Genomic DNA, 18835 nt, shown 5'->3' with positions numbered 1-18835 from the left:
TCCACTACGGCGCTCTCTGCTGGCTCTGCAACAGCCTCACCTCGGTCTCATAGCCACACGAGATACCAAGATCCCTTCATAGAGTCGTCGTTGGTGGTGTCAAATGGTTTGCATGGCGAGCATCCCGACCTCATAAACACACAACACCAGCATGGTTCGAGCCTGACGGGTTGAGCGTATTTGCGACGCTCGCGTGGCCACGACGAGTACAGTAGTCCGAGCCAATCTTCACCAAGGTGTCAGTACCTTCGTGTGATGGCGACGAGCCAAGATTCACACTGTGAGATGGTGCAATACCAGTCTCAGCCGATCCACCTCGTCCCAGAAGGTACCCGACCGGCATCGGTGGTTTCGAACGGCACCATGGCGCTTGCCTTGGCCTCACAAATGCACATACGCCAAAATATCGACATCTTTTGAGCACAAAGATGCGGGCTCTGGAACGGCCTCACCTCGGCCTCGGCATCATAGACACACAATTCAAACATTCGGTCTGAGCATAAAGGTAGTATTGCCAGGTGGTGACATTACAGACCCCCGAATCCGCCCATCATGCCCCCGCCACCGCCGCCACTTCCATCGGGGCAGTGCGTGTGCCTCGACTGTTGCTGATGGAGCGGTAGTTGCTGCAGGAGATGCTCGACAACACAAAGCCAGCATTGTTTTGAGCATGACGATAGCATTCTGCGGGCAGCATGCAAGTTGGGGGTGGCGCTGTTACAGCCCTCCGAGTCCGCGCATCGTACCAAGTCCGGCAGCGCCATCTGCACCGACACTGCTGCCATCGTGCTGGTGTCAGAGGGTGCTCTGAAGAATGCGTGCGCTTTCGCGCCCATCTTGGCCTCACTGAACGTCCAAATTCATTCATCATACCAAGCCATGCGCCTCCTCCACCGCCACTGCTCGCATCGCGGCGTTCCATCTCGCGCCTGCAGCTTTGCCGCATTCTGCAGTTGCTTGCTGAAGCAGCGGCAACGGCTGCAGGAACTGCACATCATGCGTTTCGTCTCAGCAGAAAGATATGATAGGTAGGCGGCGCTGTTACGGTCCTCCGAATCCGCGCATCATGCCGCCACTGCCACTGCTTGCATCACAACGCTGCTTGTCTCTGGCCTGCAACTGTGCGGCGTACTGCTGTTGCTGGTGGAGCGGGAGTTGCTGCAGGAACATGACCTCATCGACATCCAATACCAATATTTGTCGGAGCATGAGAATGGCATTGACAGTTGGCGCTGTCCCAGGCCCTGCGCCTCTCTCATCACCAGTACTCCCATTGCGATGCTTGTATCCTGCAACTGCAGCTGTTGCTGATGGAGCGACAGTGGCTGCAGGAGATGCTCGACCCACAATACCAACCTCGTTTCTCCTGAGCGTGAAGATAGCATGTTGGCGTGCCGGTGAACTCCATGCTAGTACAGCCCCCCAAAACCGTGCCACTGCTTGCATCACGACGCCACTCGTCCCTTGCCTGAAGCTGTGCGGCGCACTGCTGTCGATGATGGCGCGGCAGTTGCTGCAGGAACATCTCATCATGCACACAACAACCGTTTTGAGCATAAAGATAGCATTGGCGTGCAGGTGGCACCATTGCATCACTCTCCGCGGGCAATAACCTCTTTGGCATCAGTATGCGTCGTTGTGCTCACTCATATGCGTCGCCTTCATTTGTGGGTCCACCACTTGCACAGAACAACCTCGTGGCTGCATTCGATCAAACTCGTCGCTACCGTATGAACCAATTGCATTGAGACTGAGGATTTTCGAGGATCCGCTCAGCTTGTGCACTCAGCTGCTTGCCATGCCTTCTTGGTCAGAATCACGCCGTAGTCCATCAACAGACAGCCTCTGGTCACTTGACGCGGCCTTTACAGCATCTTGAGTCATTAGAGCATACCCCTGATGCAGGAAAGGATCGTGCACAGGTGTGATGTGTGACAAGCGAGAGGTGATGGTGGTTGTGAGGTAAGGTGCAAAGCGGGCAGTCTAGATGTTGACGAGTGGCAGAGCGACGAGGTTGATCTAGTGCATGCACACCTCGCAAATGAAGGCGACGCATATGGGTGAGCACAACGACGCATACTAAAGCCAAAGAGGGTTAGAAAGCGACCGCCGTCACGTCACCCTCACAGATCGACTCAACCAGCGTCCGTCAGAGCACCCCCATAGCATGGACATACAGCGCTCTCTGTTGGCGCGACGACGACGGCATCAGACCCGTCCTCTACCTCGGCTTCGACGGCATGGTCAGCCTGGCTGCCGAGTGGGAGGCGTGCGAGATTGTCGGCTTTGTCACCGGCCAACTCGGCCTAGTCGCTCTCGCAGCTCAGTCGGTGTTGCTCGTCAGCTCTCGGTGACGTACCAGCTTCCCTTTGGCACTAGAACGGATCTGACTTCATAATCTACTTCGTGGTCACACAATACCAACGATCGGCCTGAGCGTAAAGATAGGATTGGCAGGTGGTGTGATCTACAGCCCCCCAAAACCGCACATCATGCCGCCGCCACCGCCACCACTTGCATCGCGGCGCTGCTTGTCTCTGGGCTGCAGCTGTGCGGCGTACGGCTGTCGATAATGGCGCGGCAATTGCTGCAGCTGCTCCTCACGCACACACGTCACCAACATGGGCTGAGCATAAAGATAGAATTGGCAGGTGGGCGCTATTACAGCCCCCCGAATCCGCCCATCATGCCGCCGCCGCCACCATCACTTGCATCGCGGCGCTGCTTATCTCTCGCGTCTGCAACTGCAGCTGTCGATGATGGCGCGGCGATTGCTGCAGCTGCTCCTCACGCACACACGTCACCAACAAAGGCTGAGCATAAAGATAGGATTGGCAAATGATGCAATTACAGCCCCCCGAATCCGCCCATCATGCCACCGCCACTGCCATCACTTGCATCGCGGCGCTGCTTATCTCTCGCGTCTGCAACTGCAGCTGTCGATGATGGCGCGGCGATTGCTGCAGCTGCTCCTCACGCACACACGTCACCAACAAAGGCTGAGCATAAAGATAGGATTGGCAAATGATGCAATTACAGCCCCCCGAATCCGCCCATCATGCCACCGCCACTGCCACCACTTGCATCGCGGCGCTGCTTGTCTCTGGGCTGCAGCTGTGCGGCGTACTGCTGTTGCTGGTGGAGCGGGAGTTGCTGCAAGAAGTGCTGTTGCTGGTTGGACTGCATCGCTCCGTGGTCGCGGTCCTGGATGCGCACGGGCGTTAGCGATGGAGGCAACAGATTCGCCATGCCCGCATCGTAAATATCAAACGGCAGCGTGTTGGCATTCCCCCCACCACCGCTGCTGTGCGAGGTGGACATGGATGTTCCGCCGTTGAGTCCCGACATGCCATACCCGAGACCCGGTGACGAACCTCCGCCCATAAGATGGCCACTGCTGCCTTGGTAACGACCCGCTGCACTCGAACCGGACGCAGAACCGTACGCTGCGGGAGGCTGCGTAATGCCCGAGCTCGACAAACCACCCAGACTGTTGTTGCTGCCATCCTTGCGTGGCTGTCCCAGCCGATCCTGCGATCCATCCACCACGACCGAAAACGAGCTGCCGCCTCCGCCTCCGCCTCCGCCGCTCGTCTTTCCAACCATGTTTGCATCCCAGCCTCCGCCGAGCTCGGCCTGCTGCTGCAGCAGATCGAGTTGCTGGTAGTTGGCCGCACTCTGTCGACGCTGCTTGCTCGACGTCGCCGCCGATGAGGGCGCCAGCCCGTTCTGCCGCCGCTCCCACTCGCGCAGCGGATCGTCGCGATTCACCATGGACGCCATGTTCTGCGCGCCCGCCATGCTCGCATCCAGTCCAAGCTTGGCAAGCTGCGGTGGGATCATGCTCAGCCGCTGGTCCGACCGCTGCTGCCTCGACGCGCCGTCGTCGGCCGACTGCGCATCGTAGTACGCCGAAGGCGGCACCGCCATCGAATGTCGCATGTTGTACGACTGCTGCTGCTGCTGCTGCTGTTGTTGCTGGTGCATCTGGGCCAGTTGCGCCGCCTGCGCCTTGGCCTGCGCTTTGGCTTCGGCCGCCGCCTGTGCGTTGGCTGCATCTTCGCGTGCGTACGGATTGTTAATAAGCGGCTGCGCCTGCTGACGCGCCGCTGCCGAGTGGTACGCCTGCTGCTGTGCCAGATGCTGGTTGTACGCCGCCGCGTCCTGGAAATTCTTGTTCGAGGGCCGCGACGAGCTCTGCTGCGCGCCCACCAGTCCACCGTACGGATGCTTGGCCGCATCGGACGTCTTGGGCCGCGACGAGGAGGACGAGCTGGCGCCGCCGGTGCTCGCTACGCTGGTCGGGATCAATGGAGGCCGGAAGGGCTTGGAGAACTTTTCGCCCGTGATGAAGGGATGCAGCTTGGCCTGTTGGGGCGTCCAGCGCTCGTGCGGATTCATGTTGAGGAGGCCGGTGACAAAGTCGATGAAGCTGCTGCGGTTGGCCATCTCCTTTTGCACGTCGGCCGACTTGCCGCTCTTGCGAGCCATTGGATAGGTCTTGACAATGTCGGACAGCGTCGTGGCCTTAAAGTACTTTTTGGAGGGCTGCTCTTGGACGTTGTGCTCCTTGGAGTACTGGTCGATCGACTTGAGGCGGTAGCTCTTGCGGCCGTACTCGTCGGTAAAGACGGCGAAGAACTCCTGGGTCTGCTTGCCGTTGTCGAGCATCCACTGCGGAGGCAGGCCAAACATGTCGACGATGCGGCAGATCTGGTTGTACTCGCTGGTGCCCGGGAAGAGGGGTAAGCCGAGGAAGAGCTCCACGGCGATGCAGCCGAGCGACCACATGTCGATGGCCGAGTTGTAGGGCAAGCCCAAGAGCACCTCGGGGGAGCGGTAGAAGCGCGACTGGATGTAGGTGTAGACGGTCTGCTTTTCGTGGCAGGCGGAGCCAAAGTCGACGAGCTTGATGGAGGGCGTCTGGAGCGTCTTGAGTAGGATGTTTTCGGGCTTGAGATCGCAGTGGATGAGGCGCGCCTCGTTGAGCACGGTGAGAGCGTCGAGGAGCTGTGCGGTGAAGACGCGTACGAGGCTGGTGCTGAGGCCCTGGAAGGAGTTTTGCTTGATGAGCTCGTAGAGGTTGGAGGAGAGGAGCTCGAGGACGAGGCAGAGGTGCTTTGCGTGGATAAAGGTGTCCTTGAGACGCAGGATGTGGTGCTCGTCGTTGGGATCCCAGTTGCCGTTGAGCATCTCGAGCACGGTGACCTCCATCATGCTCTGGTTGAAGTAGGCGGGCTTGTTCTTGATGACCTTGACGGCGACGATCTCGTGGGTGGTCATGTCCTGGCATTTGACGACCTGGCCAAAGGTGCCCTGGCCGAGGATGTCGAGGATGAGGTACTTGTGACCCTCTTCGGTGCCGAGCCAGTCGTTTACGTAGAGGATGTAGTCGCTGTCCTCGTTGTCGCGGCCGTCGTTCTGTACGGGCTTGCCCTTTGTGAGGACGCGTCTTGGGTTGAAGCTGAGCTCGTAGAAGAAGGCGGGGTTGACGAGGTGGTAGGTGTGATGGAGATAGGCGGTCAAGGCTTTGAGCGGGCTCACGAAACCGCCTGCGGGATCGGCGCGTCTTGTTGTGGCTCGTGCCGCGGCGGTGGCTGCGGAGCCGTCGGAAAGGGCGGCTGCGCCGGAAGCGGCTGCGGTGCTCTTGTGGATGATGGGACGCAGGTCGTCAAAGTCGCGCACGCGACGGAAGCCCTGATTGCGACGTGAGGAGCGGGCGGAAGCGGCGGCGGCGGCGGCGGCGGCGTCGGCGCGTCTGTTGGAGGAGGAGGAAGTTCTGGAGTTGTCGGAAGCGGTGGTCATCATGCCGGCCGAGGGGCCGAGGCCAAGACCGTGGTGTGCGTAGGCAGAGGCGTCGGAGTAGACGGACGAGTTGCGCGGTGCATTGTCTCTGGAGGAGGAGTCGAGGATCATGCTGTTGCGGCCTGCTTGTGCGGCGGCAGAGGAAGGCAAGAGACCGGCGGATGGTTGATTTGAGGGGGAGCGGGGTGCGGCCGATGCGGCTTGCATGTTGCGCGCGCTGCTAGCTGCGTACTGGTTGGCATGGCTGGACTGATAGGCGTAGGGCAAGGAGTCGGAGAGGTCGCCGAGGCCCGAGTTGGAGCCGAGGCCCGAGTTGGAGCCGAGGTGGTGGTGGTGGAGATGTTGAGGCGAAGTGGGAGTGTCGCGTGGCGAGCTGACGTCCATGAGGTTGGCAGGGTCGTGCTTGGTGGGGTTGGGTGTGGTGTTGGAGAAGCGAAAGCGACTCGAGGCGGAGGAGTTGGGGCTGTAGGGATTTGTGTTGGGAGCGTCGCGTGCCGAGGAGGAGCCGGTTGAGGTATCCATGGCGTTGGAGGAGCGGCGGCTGCTGGTGGAGTTGGAGTAAGGACTGGTGAGCATCTGGGGTGCGGGAAGCAGGCTCATGGGATGAGAGGAGGCGGAGGATAGAGGCGGCAGTCCAGAGTAGGAGATTTGCGGGGAGGTCGCGGAAGAGTTGGTTGCGGCAGCAGCAGCAGCAGCAGCCGTGTTTGCGGCGGGAGTAGTGGAGCTGATGAAGCTGCTGTTGCGCATGCCTGAGGGCGAGAGGGAGGAGAGATAGGAGCCGGAGCTGCCGCTGCCGTTGCTGCCATGACCGGAAGAGAGTGCGCCGGAGTGTGCGGAGAGGTACATGGCTGAGCCGTGATTTGCGAGGTTGGAGGCGGATCTGGACCGGCTCGGATGGGAGGAGTGACCCATGGAGAGGGATCTGCCGAGGCCGTCGTTGCGGTGTGGGGCAGCTTGTGCGGCAGCTTGTGCGGCGTGGTGATCGTGCTGCAGGTGTTGATGCTGGTTCTGGATGTCGAACGAGTAGCGCTCGGAAGACTGGTTGGGATCCGCAAGGGTGTAGTTGGCAGCGGCGTGGCTGTTGTGGAGACGCGGCGAGGTGTAGGTGGCGGTGCCGAGGCTGTTTGGGCTCTGGACGAACTTGTTGTTGTTGCTGTTGTTGTTGGAAGTATGTCCGTGCGAGGAGTGCGGGGATCGCATGGAAGACGGGCTGGGAGGATAGGCGGGGTTGGAGTATTGCGCGGATTGGTGCTGTGCGTTGATGAGGTCGAGGCCAGACATGTTGATGCCGACGTGCGGGTCGTTGTGGAGGGGCAGCGAAGAGACGTCGTCTGCGCCAAAGAAGGCGCCCGAATGGCGCGACATGGTGGCAGAGCGGACTGAGCCGATCGGGCCGGTCAGAAGCGAGGGACTGCGGCGAGTGTGTGGATCATGCGCCAGGCCAAGGAGCGAATGGGGTGAGCTGCTATCCACGGTGCGAGTGGATGAGGTGCAGTAGCGTCGTGCACTGCGGACGGTAGCCAGCGGGGTGCTTGGAAGGCAACAAGGAGGATGAGGGAAAGAAGGAGCACACCGGGCGATGTGCGATGCCCAACCTTTTGGCCGAGCGAGCGCTGCCGAGTGGAGTCTCTCTCTCTGTCTCTCTCCCGCTCTGGTGCCTCAGCCAGCCAAAAAAAAGAGAGACGGAATGCATGGACCGCGCGCCTTTAACTGACGGCCACGCCCCGACGGCCACGCTCGGCTCTCACTGTGCAGCTGCCCTGTGCGGTGCGGTGCGGTGCTGTTGCTGTGCAGTCGCGCGTTTCTTTTTGGAAATTTAATCAAAATGTGCACTCGCCGGGTGCCAACAAACACTTAAACAACCAAACCAACCACGCCCAGCCCGACAAGGCACACTCCAACAGCCCCCTTTCACTCTCTTCGCGAGCTGTCGGTGCTATGCTTTCTTGAATGGTATAGGCAATGGTATCGATGCTGTCTACAAACTGGTCATGAGCGATCACGCCTCTCCCAAATCCAGCTCGAGAGCGGCTAGGTCGTCCTCGTCCTCGTCGATTTTGCGCAGCGCCGCCTCGGTCTGCTTGCCCAGCTCGTCGTCGACAAAGTCGATCAGCTTGGGATTGAGCACCATCTTGGAGGCCGGCGCTGCCACTTTCGCGCTTTTGGTTCGAGCCGCTGAAAGCCCCGTAGAGCTTGACGACGCTTTGGCAGCAGCGCCACCAACTCCTGGTCGGCGTGTCGCGCTCTGGTTGGCAGCAGGCGCGATCGATCGCTGCAGCCCACGTGCAGGCTGCGCAGCTCCCTTGGCGAGCGTCGTGGTGCTTCTAGCCCCGCTCATCGTCGGCCTTGCCCTTGCACTGCCACCAACGCTCGAACGCACACCAGCGGCCGTACTGCCAACGCTTGGCGCGCTTGCTTTGGCAGCTATCTTTCGAGGTGCAGCGTCCACCGCCACAGCCACAGCTACGTTCGGCCACGGATCGTCGTCGTCGTCGTCATCGTCGCTGGCCGCTGCCGCACCGCGTGCCACCGTCAGCTCGCCGTCGATGGATTGCATGGGCGACAACTCGACGTCGCTTACGTCCCCTGGCCCAACCTCGCTAAACGCCATGGCGGTGAACGACGCCAGCTGCGCACCGAGCTGCTTGGCGCGCGGAAGATCGTCGAGCTCGTCCGGAAACTCGAACACCGGATGCTTGGCGTACACGCTCGGAGGCATGTATTCGATCTCGGGATACATCTCCTCCTCGCTCATCTGCACCGCAGGCGCTTCCTCCACCGCTGCCACCGCGCCATCCGCCTTGTTGAGCGACAGTCCCATCTCGGCGTCGAGCATCTCGCCCATGCGCGCCTTGATCTGTCCCGCACGCCCCACGTTGGCCGCCGGCGTGATAAAGCTGTTCTGGCGGCTCATCGTCCTCGCCTTGCCGTTGAGTTGCGTCGGTGCGGGCGTTTTCGGGTCGGCTGCCAGCTGTCGCTGCTTGCCGTTGAGCGATCTCAGCGCATTCGATGTGGTCGCCTTGCGTGGACTCTGCTCCGAGCCGCCCTTCTTGGTGGGTGATGTCGAGTCTTGCTTGCTCGCCGAAGCGTTCTTGTCCTTGCGAATGGATGCACCCGGCTTGCCTCCAGCCAGTCGCGAAGGTCCTGGCGTCTTGAGTGCGTTGCGGTCTCCCAGAGCCTTGACGGGCGATTTCGAGTCCTGGAAGAGCTGCTTCGCATTCGCAGCTCCCTCTTGGCCAAACAGCTTGGATGATGGTCCCATGGCGCGCTTGCCCGTCGTCATGTTCTTTCGCGTTGGCGACGCATGCAGCCGCGATGGTCCCGGTGTGCGCGTCTGGCCTGCAAACGCCTGATTCTCCGACAGCACAAAGCCGCCGCGTGAATGCATCATGGCGGTGGGCCTCCAACGGATGGATCTATGGAGATGTACCTGCAGTCGGGATGTGTGAGCGCGATACGAATGGATGTTGAGATGCTGCTTTTATGGCTAGATCGAAGTAGGGGGAAAAGCGAGAAGGTGGTGGTCAACGGCCAAGGTGTCGAGTGGAGAGTGGATTCCGTAGGCCGCTGCATTTCGCGCCAATTTTGCGCTCACTCCACTCCACTCGACTCCACCAAAAGAGCCCCACCGCCGCCCTCACCTTGCCACCGCACCTCGTCTCGCGTCGGTGGCGCATGACATCACGTGACTTCCGGCGCCGCTACGATATTCACCGAGCAGGTGGCCGCGCTTGGTCATTAAGCTTTGGTGCCCCCACCCGGCGACCAAAGCGGCTCACTTGGATCCTCTCTCTCGTCTGCAGTGTTAGGCTGGAGAGTACAGTAGAGGGCTGGGCTTGCATCGGATCGGCCTTGCTCCGTATGACTTGGACGAGGGGCGTGGGAGTGTGACTTGCGACTTGTGACTTGTGACTTGGGGCTATGGGACTGTGAAATGCAGGGTCGCATGCCAGCCGAGTCGCCCAGAGTTGGATGGCTGCCGATGGTCCGCGCGCGCTTTTTTGGCCTATCGCGACTTGGCTTGGGCCGGCAGCAGCTGCACACGGCGACACGGCGGTGCGGCGGCGCCGACTTGGCAGTGTGGAGCCGGCCAAAATCATGAATCATTGCTCTATCGGCTCAACCGACTGCAACTCTCTCCCTCGCGCTCGACGACCATCTCTGCCACTCGCAATCATCACACGCCTCCAACCCATCGACCCAGCGGTCTGCTCCGGCTCGAGTCGGATCCTCCGTGTGGCCGCTTCTCACGCCTCGATAGCGCTCGCTGGATGCCGTCGCATTACGATCCCAGCCTGCAACGCCGCACCTCTTCCACCTCGCATCCATCCATCTCGCCATCCTCGGCCACCAGCGACGCTCCCTCCCACCAGCAGCAGCAGCAGCAGCCACGCCACCACCATGAGGCTCAGCCGCCTCTTCACAGGCAGTCGTCGTCCGGCACCTCCGCTCCCCTCTCCCAGTCATCCAAGCTCGATGGCGTCCTCTATCACTTTTACACCACCACCGCAAACCTCGTGATCCAGGCGCGTCTCGCACACCTTCGTCCCTTTCTGCTCACGCCGGCCTACGATCCGCTCAATCCAGACAACAACAAGCCACCTTCCACTCCCACTGCTCCATCCCAGCCCAAGCTCTCCAGATGGTTCGGCCTGCACATCCCCGACACCGATGTCTTCAAGGACGAACTGCGTCTCTGGCGCTCCGTCACTTCCTTGCTTGCCATGTCCACCACGGGCGCCAACACTGCCGTCCCCGACCTCATCATCGACGTCATGCTCGACCTCTCCAACGTGCCGCATACCCACCAAGTGCTGCTCCTCACCGACACGCGCTCCTCAGCGAGGCTCTGCATCGATGGTCGTGCGCCAGGTCAACCTGCCACCCAGCCGCGTCCTGCCTCGCGTCCACAGCGCATCGTGCTCGAGAGATGGCGCTTGCGCTTCGACTCGCACCCGCCCCAATCGCCGCCGGACCTCTCCACCTTCTACAAGAGGTCCGTCGTCCACTTCCGTGCCCTCTTCACCTTGCTCTGCATCTTGCCCGCAAATCGACTCTGTGCAAGGATAGAGGCGCTCAAGGCGGCGCCACAACAGTCCGCCAAGGGCTTCCCCTCAATAGCCGCACGTGCAGATCAGGGCGCATACGACGCACACATGACCATCGGTTGTCGTCTTAGCATGTCCGATATGGACGCCGACTCGGACCCGGCCGATGCTGCCAATTCGTCGCAGGAAGTAGCCGCAACCGATGCCCTTCCAGCAGAGCAGGCTCACGTCATCCCGGACATTGAATCGCAAGAGGACCAACCCGACATCCGCCTCGAGTCGCACGGCCACTACGCATCCCGCACCTTTGCACCCCTCGCCACGCCTCTCGGCCATCTCACCCTTTCCGTTGCCTATCGCAAGCTGACCGGCTTCTCGGTCGAAGACGCCGAAAGTCTGCGCTCCGCAAACAACATCAAGGTCGACGTAGACGAGGACTACTTCAAGCCCGTTGCCGGCGCTTCACCGCCGTCTTCTTCCCGAACTGCGACCACTTATAGCGGCACAGACCGCCCCGTGGCGGCTGCTCCGCAGCCCATTGGTGGCATCTCGGCAGCACGGCCGGCCAATCTGGCCGCTCAGCGACATCCATCAGAAACAACATCCGACACGTCTCGCTCGCCGCATGCGCACGCCACCGAGGTCAGCCCCGCCTCCCAGTCCCCGGCCAACGCGAGCGTCTTTGGCACCAGCGCAACCGCCCGCAACACCGCCGGTCTCTCGAGCCTCCGCCGCACCGGCTCCACTTCCAACAAGGCATCGCTGCCCCTAATAGGCTCAGCTCACCCTCAAGCCGCGCCATCCAGTCCTGCTTTGGCAGCCGCGCTCGGCGCAGAGCCCGCCTTTGTCGTCCCCAGCTCAGCTCGCCGCGCCAGTATCAGCGAGCGCCGCCTACGCACGCTCAGCGGCATCTCGAGCGGTCAGCCTAGCCTGTCCAGCTCACCTGCCATGGCTACCGTCGATCTTCCAGAACCGGGTTCCAGCCTTACCAGGACCGCATCCGCCGCACAGCTCAGCGGCACCTCGAGTCGTTCGGTCTCGGGCAGAATGGCGAGCGACTTTGTTGCACCTTCGGCTGGGCTGAGTGCAGCGTCGGGCGCGCAGTCCCGCCCAGGCGTCTCGTTCAGTCCGTCTTCGTCCTCGCCCCTCGCGCAGCAGATGTCCATGCACGCCAACCGAGCCACGAGCGGCGCACCGGCTCTGGGCACCTCGCCCTCCACTTCGTCCTTCCGCAGCGTCTCGGGCTCGGCTCTGCGCTCGTCCGTCGCAGCCACCGGTGCGCGCGCGGCTCCCAGCCTGCGAAGCGTGTTTCAGAGCTACGTGCCGCGCTCGCAGAACTCGTCGTCGGTGCTCGTGTCCAGGACGCCACCCACGGCCGGCAGCGCGTTCGTGCAAACCAGCTATTCGCCCTCCAACCTCGGCACGGGCTTGCGCTCGAGTATTAGGAGAAACTCCAGCACCAGCGATGCCGGCTCCGGCTCCGCTTTTGGCGCCAGCTCGTCCTCGGCCGCCAAGCCGCAGATGATCAAGCGCTACAGCACCAATTTCTCGTACCGTCAGAACCGAGAGCGCTTCGGCGTTTATGGCAGCAGCCTCGGCTCCGAAGGCTCCGGCTCCGTCGGTGCCGGCGGCGAGCCCTCGAGCTATCCGCGCTTCGGCGGCGCGGGCGGAAGCCTCAGTTCGGCGTATGGCCGCAGCTGGGTGTCGCGCATGGAGCAGCGTCAAGGTCTGGGTACGGGCGGTGCATTCGCGCGCACCTCGAGTCTCGACGACGCCACCGCCGCAGCCACCGCGTCGGCTGCATCGCGGTATCGGCCACTGTCCACAGCCGACGCGACGCACCTGGGCAACTTGACGCCCAGTCCGAGGAGCCACGACGAGGACATGGACGATCTCGTGCGTCTGCTCGACACCAAGCCCGCGTTCGGCACGTCGTCCATGGGCAAGCTCGCGAGCCTGCGCAACGAGCGTCGCAACGCTCCGGGCCTCAGCAGCACACCCGAGGAAGGCACGAGCGTGCGACCAGGGCAGGCACTGAATGACTCGGTTCGGTCCATCCCAGGCCACGACCGAGCCGGATCGCTCTCGGGCAGCGGCCTCCGATCAGGCGGCGGCATCCGCACCGCCAACCCCATGTCGCGCAGCCAGCTCGACGATCTGCTCAGCCGCATGGCCGAGTCGGTCGGCATCCTCAGCGCCAAGGATCAGGATTCGGGCGCAAGCGGCGAGGCGTCGTCCGAAGCCGCGATGTCGGACGAGGTCCGACTGCGCACCAACGCATCGCCGGCAGCTGTGCCAGCCACAGAATATGCGGCTCAGGCCGCAGTTCGGCCTAGTGCTGCTCCTGTGGTCCCTACCACTGGCAGCGTCAGAGGCTACAGTGCCAACGAGGCTGAGCGGCATTCAGAGCTGCCTACGAGCCGCGTTTCTGCGCCTGGGACGCTGGCACGTGCGCCGCTGGGAGACGGATTCGCGTCTCGAACGCGCGGCAAAGCACACCAGGTGCGCGCCTACAGCACCGCAGCGAGCAGCGCTGCGCCGGACGACGCGCGAGGCGATGCGCTGCGCGAGGGCGTGGCGCATGAAGGCGGTGTGCATGCTGGTCCTGGCAGTGCGTCGCCGCGCACGGGACCGCCCGAGTACGAGGCGGAGGGCGATCTGATGTTTGGCGTGGACGGCCAGCCCGAGTACGCACCGGAGGACGAGCTGGCGGGCGAGATGGAGATGGCGACGGCGGTGCAGCCGGCGTATGCGCGGACCGCGGACGCGGGCACCTCTGGGTTTGGCGGCGTCGAGGGCGGGATGGGCGCCACGCTGCCCGTGGGCGCGCACCGCGAAGGGCGTGCACTCGAGCGCGTGCGCAGCGGGCCCATGAACGACTGGCAGGTGGCTGAAAAGTGGCAGCGCGAGCGCGCACAAGAGGCGGAGCGGCGGCGGGCGGACGCCGAGATGTCGCGCAACTTTGGGCAAGAGGTGGGCGCGAGCACGCGCGGACGCGGATCGCACAGTCCGTGGCGCGCGACGACGCATGCCAGCGCGCCTGTAGCGGCGGCGCCGCCTTCGGGTGGGCCGCAGCCGTCGACGTCGCTGGCGAGCACGGGTGCGCTGGGATTCCGCTCGAGCTCGTCGCGCCCCTTTGCGGCCGCGAGCCGGCTGGTGGGGATTGGCGGCACGTATGGCTCGTCGGTGGCACCAGCGCCCGGCGGGCAGACCGATGCACGCAGGGGCTATGGAGTCTCGGCGCCGTCGACGCAGTTCCACTACCAGCCCGCGCACAGCGCGCCACGGCCCACGCCGAATTCGTACCCCGTGTCGCGCGACGAGATGTACGACGACGATGAGGAGGACGACGAGGAGGAGGATGGCGTGCGCCGCTGACTCGAATCCACACTTGTTTATCGATGCATGTCGGTTTGGCTGCCGTGATGTTTATCGATGATGGATGTCGGTTCGGCTGCCGTGATAGAGTGATCGGCTGGGTGAGATGAGGAGCCTTCTTTCGCAGACAAGATTTCTCAGACGGCGCATGGTTGGCGCGCTTTTTGGGAGTGCATTGACGTGCGCAGTGTGTGGCTAACAGGAATGTTGATTGCGACCTGAGCTACGTGTGGGGCTGTGTTGCTCTGCGACATGCGTTTGTTCCGACATGTTGCTGTGCACGCTTGGCATGGATTCTAAGGGGCTAGTAGATCCAGACGGAGCGGTGCATGCCGAACTGGTCTTTGCGCATGGCCAACTTTGGCTCTCTGTCGTTTGCTGCGGCGATGTGGGCGCATCGCTGTTGTATCCACTCCAACGCGGCCGTTTCCACCTGCCCCACCACCGCGCCATCCCGGGCTGTGCAGCTGGCCAGTTCATCTTTGGAGAGCTTGGAAAGCACCCATTTATCCACGGGTATCGCCTTTGCAGCCTTCTTTCCAAGCGATGGTAGCCACTCATTCTTGGCTTCTTTAGCGGGAGGAGGAGGACGACCGATACCTATTCTGAGGCGGGCGAGTTTGGTATCGACGACGTTTAGGCGCGCAAGGATATCACGTACGCCGTTGTGGCCGCTCGCCGAGCCGGTGCTCTTGGATTTGACCAGTCCGAAATCAATGTCAAGATCGTCTTGTAGCACGAGTGTATCGTCTACAACCGCAGGGTCGGTGGGATTGGGATGGTGCGCGGTGAGGAAGGCGCGCAGACCTACACCGGACAGGTTCATCGCTTGGCTCGGCTTGTACAGCGATACCTCGACCTGGTACACGTGCGATGAGGAGTCAGAACGCACAAGCAGTGGAAACGTTGCAGCCCATCCACCGCTCTTACCCGCCCGGACTTTGGTCAGCTCGGTCGGCATTGCGACCCTGTCATTCGGGTCAAGATACTGCCCCTCTGTCGACGCGCAAGATAGCGGAATTTGAGCAGGTACGGGCTGCGTCCAGTCGGGTCGAGCATGCGGATCGATTCGACCCGAGGCGAGCGCTTCGGTGCGCTCCTGTTCCAGGCCGTCGCGCGCCTGGGCGAGATGCCGTCGTATCTGCGCATCGTGCGCGACAAGCCGTGCAAGCAGCGGGTCCAGCACCACCTGTCCGATCGAATGCCGCGTCAGCGGATGCGTGGTAGCATTCCCCACGCCAACCACGACCAGCTGGTGTTTAGGCAGTCTTACGACGCGCGGCAGTCTGTCCGCCGGCGCCACGAGCTCGGCATGCAGCTTGGCTACCAGTCGCTGCTGACCCTTGCCGTACTCTGCGACGAGCCGCGGCACACCATGCGCCCTCCACTGCGAATCGCGAGCGGAAAACGACGGACGATACAGGAGCTCTGCCAGGCGTTGGTGAAACGCCAGCCCTGTGCGATCGACAAAGCTGCGCTGCACATCACTCCCGCCGTCTTGTACAATGCCTTCCCCCGGCACTCGCTCCAACGTAGCAGGGGGAATGTCTCGCTCTCCAATCAGCGCGGCGGGATCCTCGTGCGCCCTGACTTCGGCCGACAGCGTCTGCCACTCCCTGCGCGGGATGTAGGGCGGGTTGCTAACCACCACGTCGAACGGCCCGCCCGCAATGCTCGCCAGACCGTCCATATCCACGTCGCTAAACACGTCGGCCTCGACAATGCGTACGTTGCGCTCACTGAATCCGAGCTTCGCCGCGTTCTCCCTGGCGAGGTGGACCGCTAGCGGCGACCGATCGCACGCCACAACGCGCCAGTCTGCGTCATCGCCGAGCTCGCTGCGTAGCGCATGAGCGATGAGTAGCGCCACGCACCCCGAGCCCGTGCAGAGATCCGCGATGCGAATGGTCGGAGGTGTGCTCGAGCTTGAGGTGGTGGACGCCTCGATGGCGCGAAGAAGATCGGCGACGACTGCAGTTGCCCAGTGCTCGGTTTCTGGCCGCGGCAGGAGGGTGGGCGGTCGGACGGTGAGCTCGACGGGCAGCGATCCAAATGGCATCGAGCCGAGCAGATAGGACAGCGGCACATTGGCGCGTGTCATCTGCGTCGCCATAGCAACGAGCTTACGCCGTGAGTTCCTGTCCAGAATCTGACGAGAGTTCTGCTCGCTGGCGGCGGTGTCGGTCTGGAGCTTTCGGACGTGCTGCACAAGCCAGCGCACCTCGGCGTTGGCGAGCTGGGCGGCTTCGACGCGGTCCGACTTCTTGCGCGCGCTGTTGCCGACCTGAGCCAACCGGTATGTCTCTTGCCTGCGACGGATCGCTTTGATGAGCCGCTCGTCCGAAGTCCAGAATGCAGCCGGGTCGCGCTTGGAGCTGCTGGCGAAACCGACAGAGACGGTGGTGGAAAAGGGACGCCAGGCTGCTCGGACGGTTGCCGTGCTCGTTGTGGTGCCGAGCATGCTTTCAAGTCTGCACTCCCCCGGCGCACATGTCCTTGGAGTGCCCTCGCTGTGTCCGTGGTTGCAAGAAAGAAGTCGAGAAGAAAAGTTGGATAGGTGGAGGAAGCCCCCGCGCAGTCCCGAGTGCCGAGCTTTGAATTTGAACCTAACACTGATTTCTGCGCCCCCGCGGAGTTGGTCGGCGCTCGCTCGTCCGATCTCGGTCGGCATTCTTTGCAGTGCCCTGTCGGCGCACTTTGGCCCGTGCGGGGTTGATGACAAGCACGAGGCTCCGGCTATCCATCAGTCCTCGGTCGCTCCGAGACGAGTATGCCGAGCCGGACAGCCCTCACCAGTCCCGTGGCCGCCAGAACTGAGCCCTTGGTGGTGTGCCCATATATAACTGGCTCTTCCGGCGGCCCCAACGTGTTCTTGTTCGTGCATTCGCTCTGAAACCCTCCTCCCTCAAAGAGTTTCGCAAACATGGCCCCTACCGCTGCCAACCCCAAGGACTGCCCCGAGTATGATCCGAAGAACATGATCTTCCGTCGGCTGGGGCCCTCGGGACTGCGCGTGTCGCTCTTCTCGCTCGGCGGCTGGCTCACGTACGGCGGCACGGTGAACAGCGACGAGACCAAGCAGATCGTCAAGCTGGCGTTCGAGAACGGCATCAACACCTTCGACACCGCCGAGGTGTACTCGGCGGGGCAGTGCGAGGTCGACATGGGCAAGGCGGTGCGCGAGCTCAACCTGCGTCGCTCGGACCTCGTGCTCATCACCAAGATCTTCTTTGGCACGGGCAGCAAGGATCCCAACGGCCGCGGACTGAGTCGCAAGCACATTGTCGAGGCTGCCAAGGCGAGTCTCGAGCGTTCGGGTCTGGACTACTGGGATGTGATCATGGCTCATCGACCCGATCCCACGGTGCCCATGGAGGAGATCGTGCGCGGATTCAACAGGCTCATCGAGAGCGACAAGTGCTTCTACTGGGGCACGTCCGAGTGGTCGGCGCAGCAGATTGAAGAGGCCCATGCGGTGGCGAACCGTCTGAACCTCATCGCGCCCATTGCGGACCAGTGCCAGTACAACATGTTCCACCGCGAACGCCCAGAGAAGGAGTACGACCCGCTGTACCAGTCGCACAGCTACGGTACCACCATCTGGTCGCCCCTCGCGTCGGGTCTGCTGACTGGCAAGTACAACGACGGCATCCCGCAGGGCTCGCGCTTCGACACCAACAAGAGCTTCTTCGACAACACCGTCAAGGAACTCCAGACGCCCGAGGGCAAGGCCAAGATCGAAAAGGTGCAGAAGCTCACCACCATCGCCGAGGGTCTGGGTGCCAAGGTGACCAACCTCGCGCTGGCTTGGTGTGCCAAGAACCCCAACGTCTCGACGGTGATTCTGGGCGCGTCCAAGCCCGAGCAGATCATCGAAAACCTCAAGTCGCTCGAGTTGCTCGACAAGCTTACGCCCGAGATCATGGCCCAGATCGACGAGTTGCTCGCAAACAAGCCTGCCCTGCCGCCTCTGTACGGAAGGTAAATCTTCAGCCCGCCATCGAGGTGCATGCGTCAATGTCAGCTTAATCCACCTCGCTCTAGACAAGGGCGTCTACGCAGCTTTGTGGCGGTGCCAGTGTGCGTTGAAGCGAGGGAATGGACATTTACACCCGCTGTTTCTACCTCTTGCCTCTTGCCTCCGGCGAAAAAAACAGGGGCAGGTCATCCTTCGCACCCAACCGCAGCAAGTTGTGAGCGGTGGTAAAAAAACGGAAGTGAGCGATGCACCGGCTGCGTGGCCACAATTCCGAGCAATCCAATGCGCGCGCTTTCTAGTGGGAGCGGTTCGGTGGCGGTGTGATTGAAGCGAGCGTGCACGAGTCAAGTAACACCGCTGCATCTACCTCTGCGAAAGAACGAGGGTCGATCAATCTTTGCATCCATGCGGAGCAAGCCGTGAGAGAAGGATGTGCGGAAAAGTCGATCCACCCGCGCCTTACACGCTGTCGACCCTGGCGTCTGAGCTTTGTCGTGGTGTGATTGAGGCGATGTCAACGAGTCAAATGCACCCAGCTGCTTTTTACCTTTGCGAAACAAACAGTTGCCAACTACCTTTCGCACGTACCAAGGCTCAATGGATGGCAGCTTGACGTATACTGGCG

The 18835-nt window shown here is 62.1% G+C and overlaps 6 protein-coding genes across 6 annotated transcripts; 2 read left to right on the top strand and 4 right to left on the bottom strand.

Moving 5' to 3' along the window:
* Positions 1–1041: 1041 nt before the first annotated feature.
* Positions 1042–2623, bottom strand: PAN0_021c6021 (uncharacterized protein; the record flags this gene model as incomplete). The annotated part of the gene is made up of 5 exons (XM_014798518.1): positions 1042–1513; positions 1895–1983; positions 2178–2306; positions 2360–2375; positions 2490–2623. 5 exons carry the CDS (start codon positions 2621–2623, stop codon positions 1042–1044), a joined length of 840 nt encoding a protein of 279 aa, XP_014654004.1.
* A 410-nt stretch (positions 2624–3033) lies between these two features.
* Positions 3034–7170, bottom strand: PAN0_021c6020 (kinase-like protein; the record flags this gene model as incomplete). Its single annotated transcript, XM_014798517.1, has 1 exon — positions 3034–7170. The coding sequence occupies one exon, from the start codon at positions 7168–7170 to the stop codon at positions 3034–3036; it is 4137 nt and encodes a 1378-aa protein (XP_014654003.1).
* Positions 7171–7804: 634 nt separating this feature from the next.
* PAN0_021c6019 (uncharacterized protein) lies at positions 7805–9196 on the bottom strand (the record flags this gene model as incomplete). Its single annotated transcript, XM_014798516.1, has 1 exon — positions 7805–9196. One exon carries the CDS (start codon positions 9194–9196, stop codon positions 7805–7807), a length of 1392 nt encoding a protein of 463 aa, XP_014654002.1.
* Positions 9197–10076: 880 nt separating this feature from the next.
* Positions 10077–14231, top strand: PAN0_021d6018 (uncharacterized protein; the record flags this gene model as incomplete). The annotated part of the gene is made up of 1 exon (XM_014798515.1): positions 10077–14231. The coding sequence occupies one exon, from the start codon at positions 10077–10079 to the stop codon at positions 14229–14231; it is 4155 nt and encodes a 1384-aa protein (XP_014654001.1).
* A 304-nt stretch (positions 14232–14535) lies between these two features.
* On the bottom strand, positions 14536–16902 carry PAN0_021c6017 (s-adenosyl-L-methionine-dependent methyltransferase; the record flags this gene model as incomplete). The annotated part of the gene is made up of 1 exon (XM_014798514.1): positions 14536–16902. One exon carries the CDS (start codon positions 16900–16902, stop codon positions 14536–14538), a length of 2367 nt encoding a protein of 788 aa, XP_014654000.1.
* Positions 16903–17154: 252 nt separating this feature from the next.
* Positions 17155–18216, top strand: PAN0_021d6016 (voltage-gated potassium channel beta-2 subunit protein; the record flags this gene model as incomplete). The annotated part of the gene is made up of 1 exon (XM_014798513.1): positions 17155–18216. The coding sequence occupies one exon, from the start codon at positions 17155–17157 to the stop codon at positions 18214–18216; it is 1062 nt and encodes a 353-aa protein (XP_014653999.1).
* Between the last annotated feature and the right edge of the window lie 619 nt (positions 18217–18835).

The sequence above is a fragment of the Moesziomyces antarcticus genome (genome assembly GCF_000747765.1).
Source record: "Moesziomyces antarcticus DNA, scaffold: scaffold_v10021, strain JCM 10317, whole genome shotgun sequence".
Taxonomy (NCBI): domain Eukaryota; kingdom Fungi; phylum Basidiomycota; class Ustilaginomycetes; order Ustilaginales; family Ustilaginaceae; genus Moesziomyces; species Moesziomyces antarcticus.
Note: the sequence above shows the minus strand (reverse complement) of the source record. Positions and strands in the feature narration are given on the sequence as shown.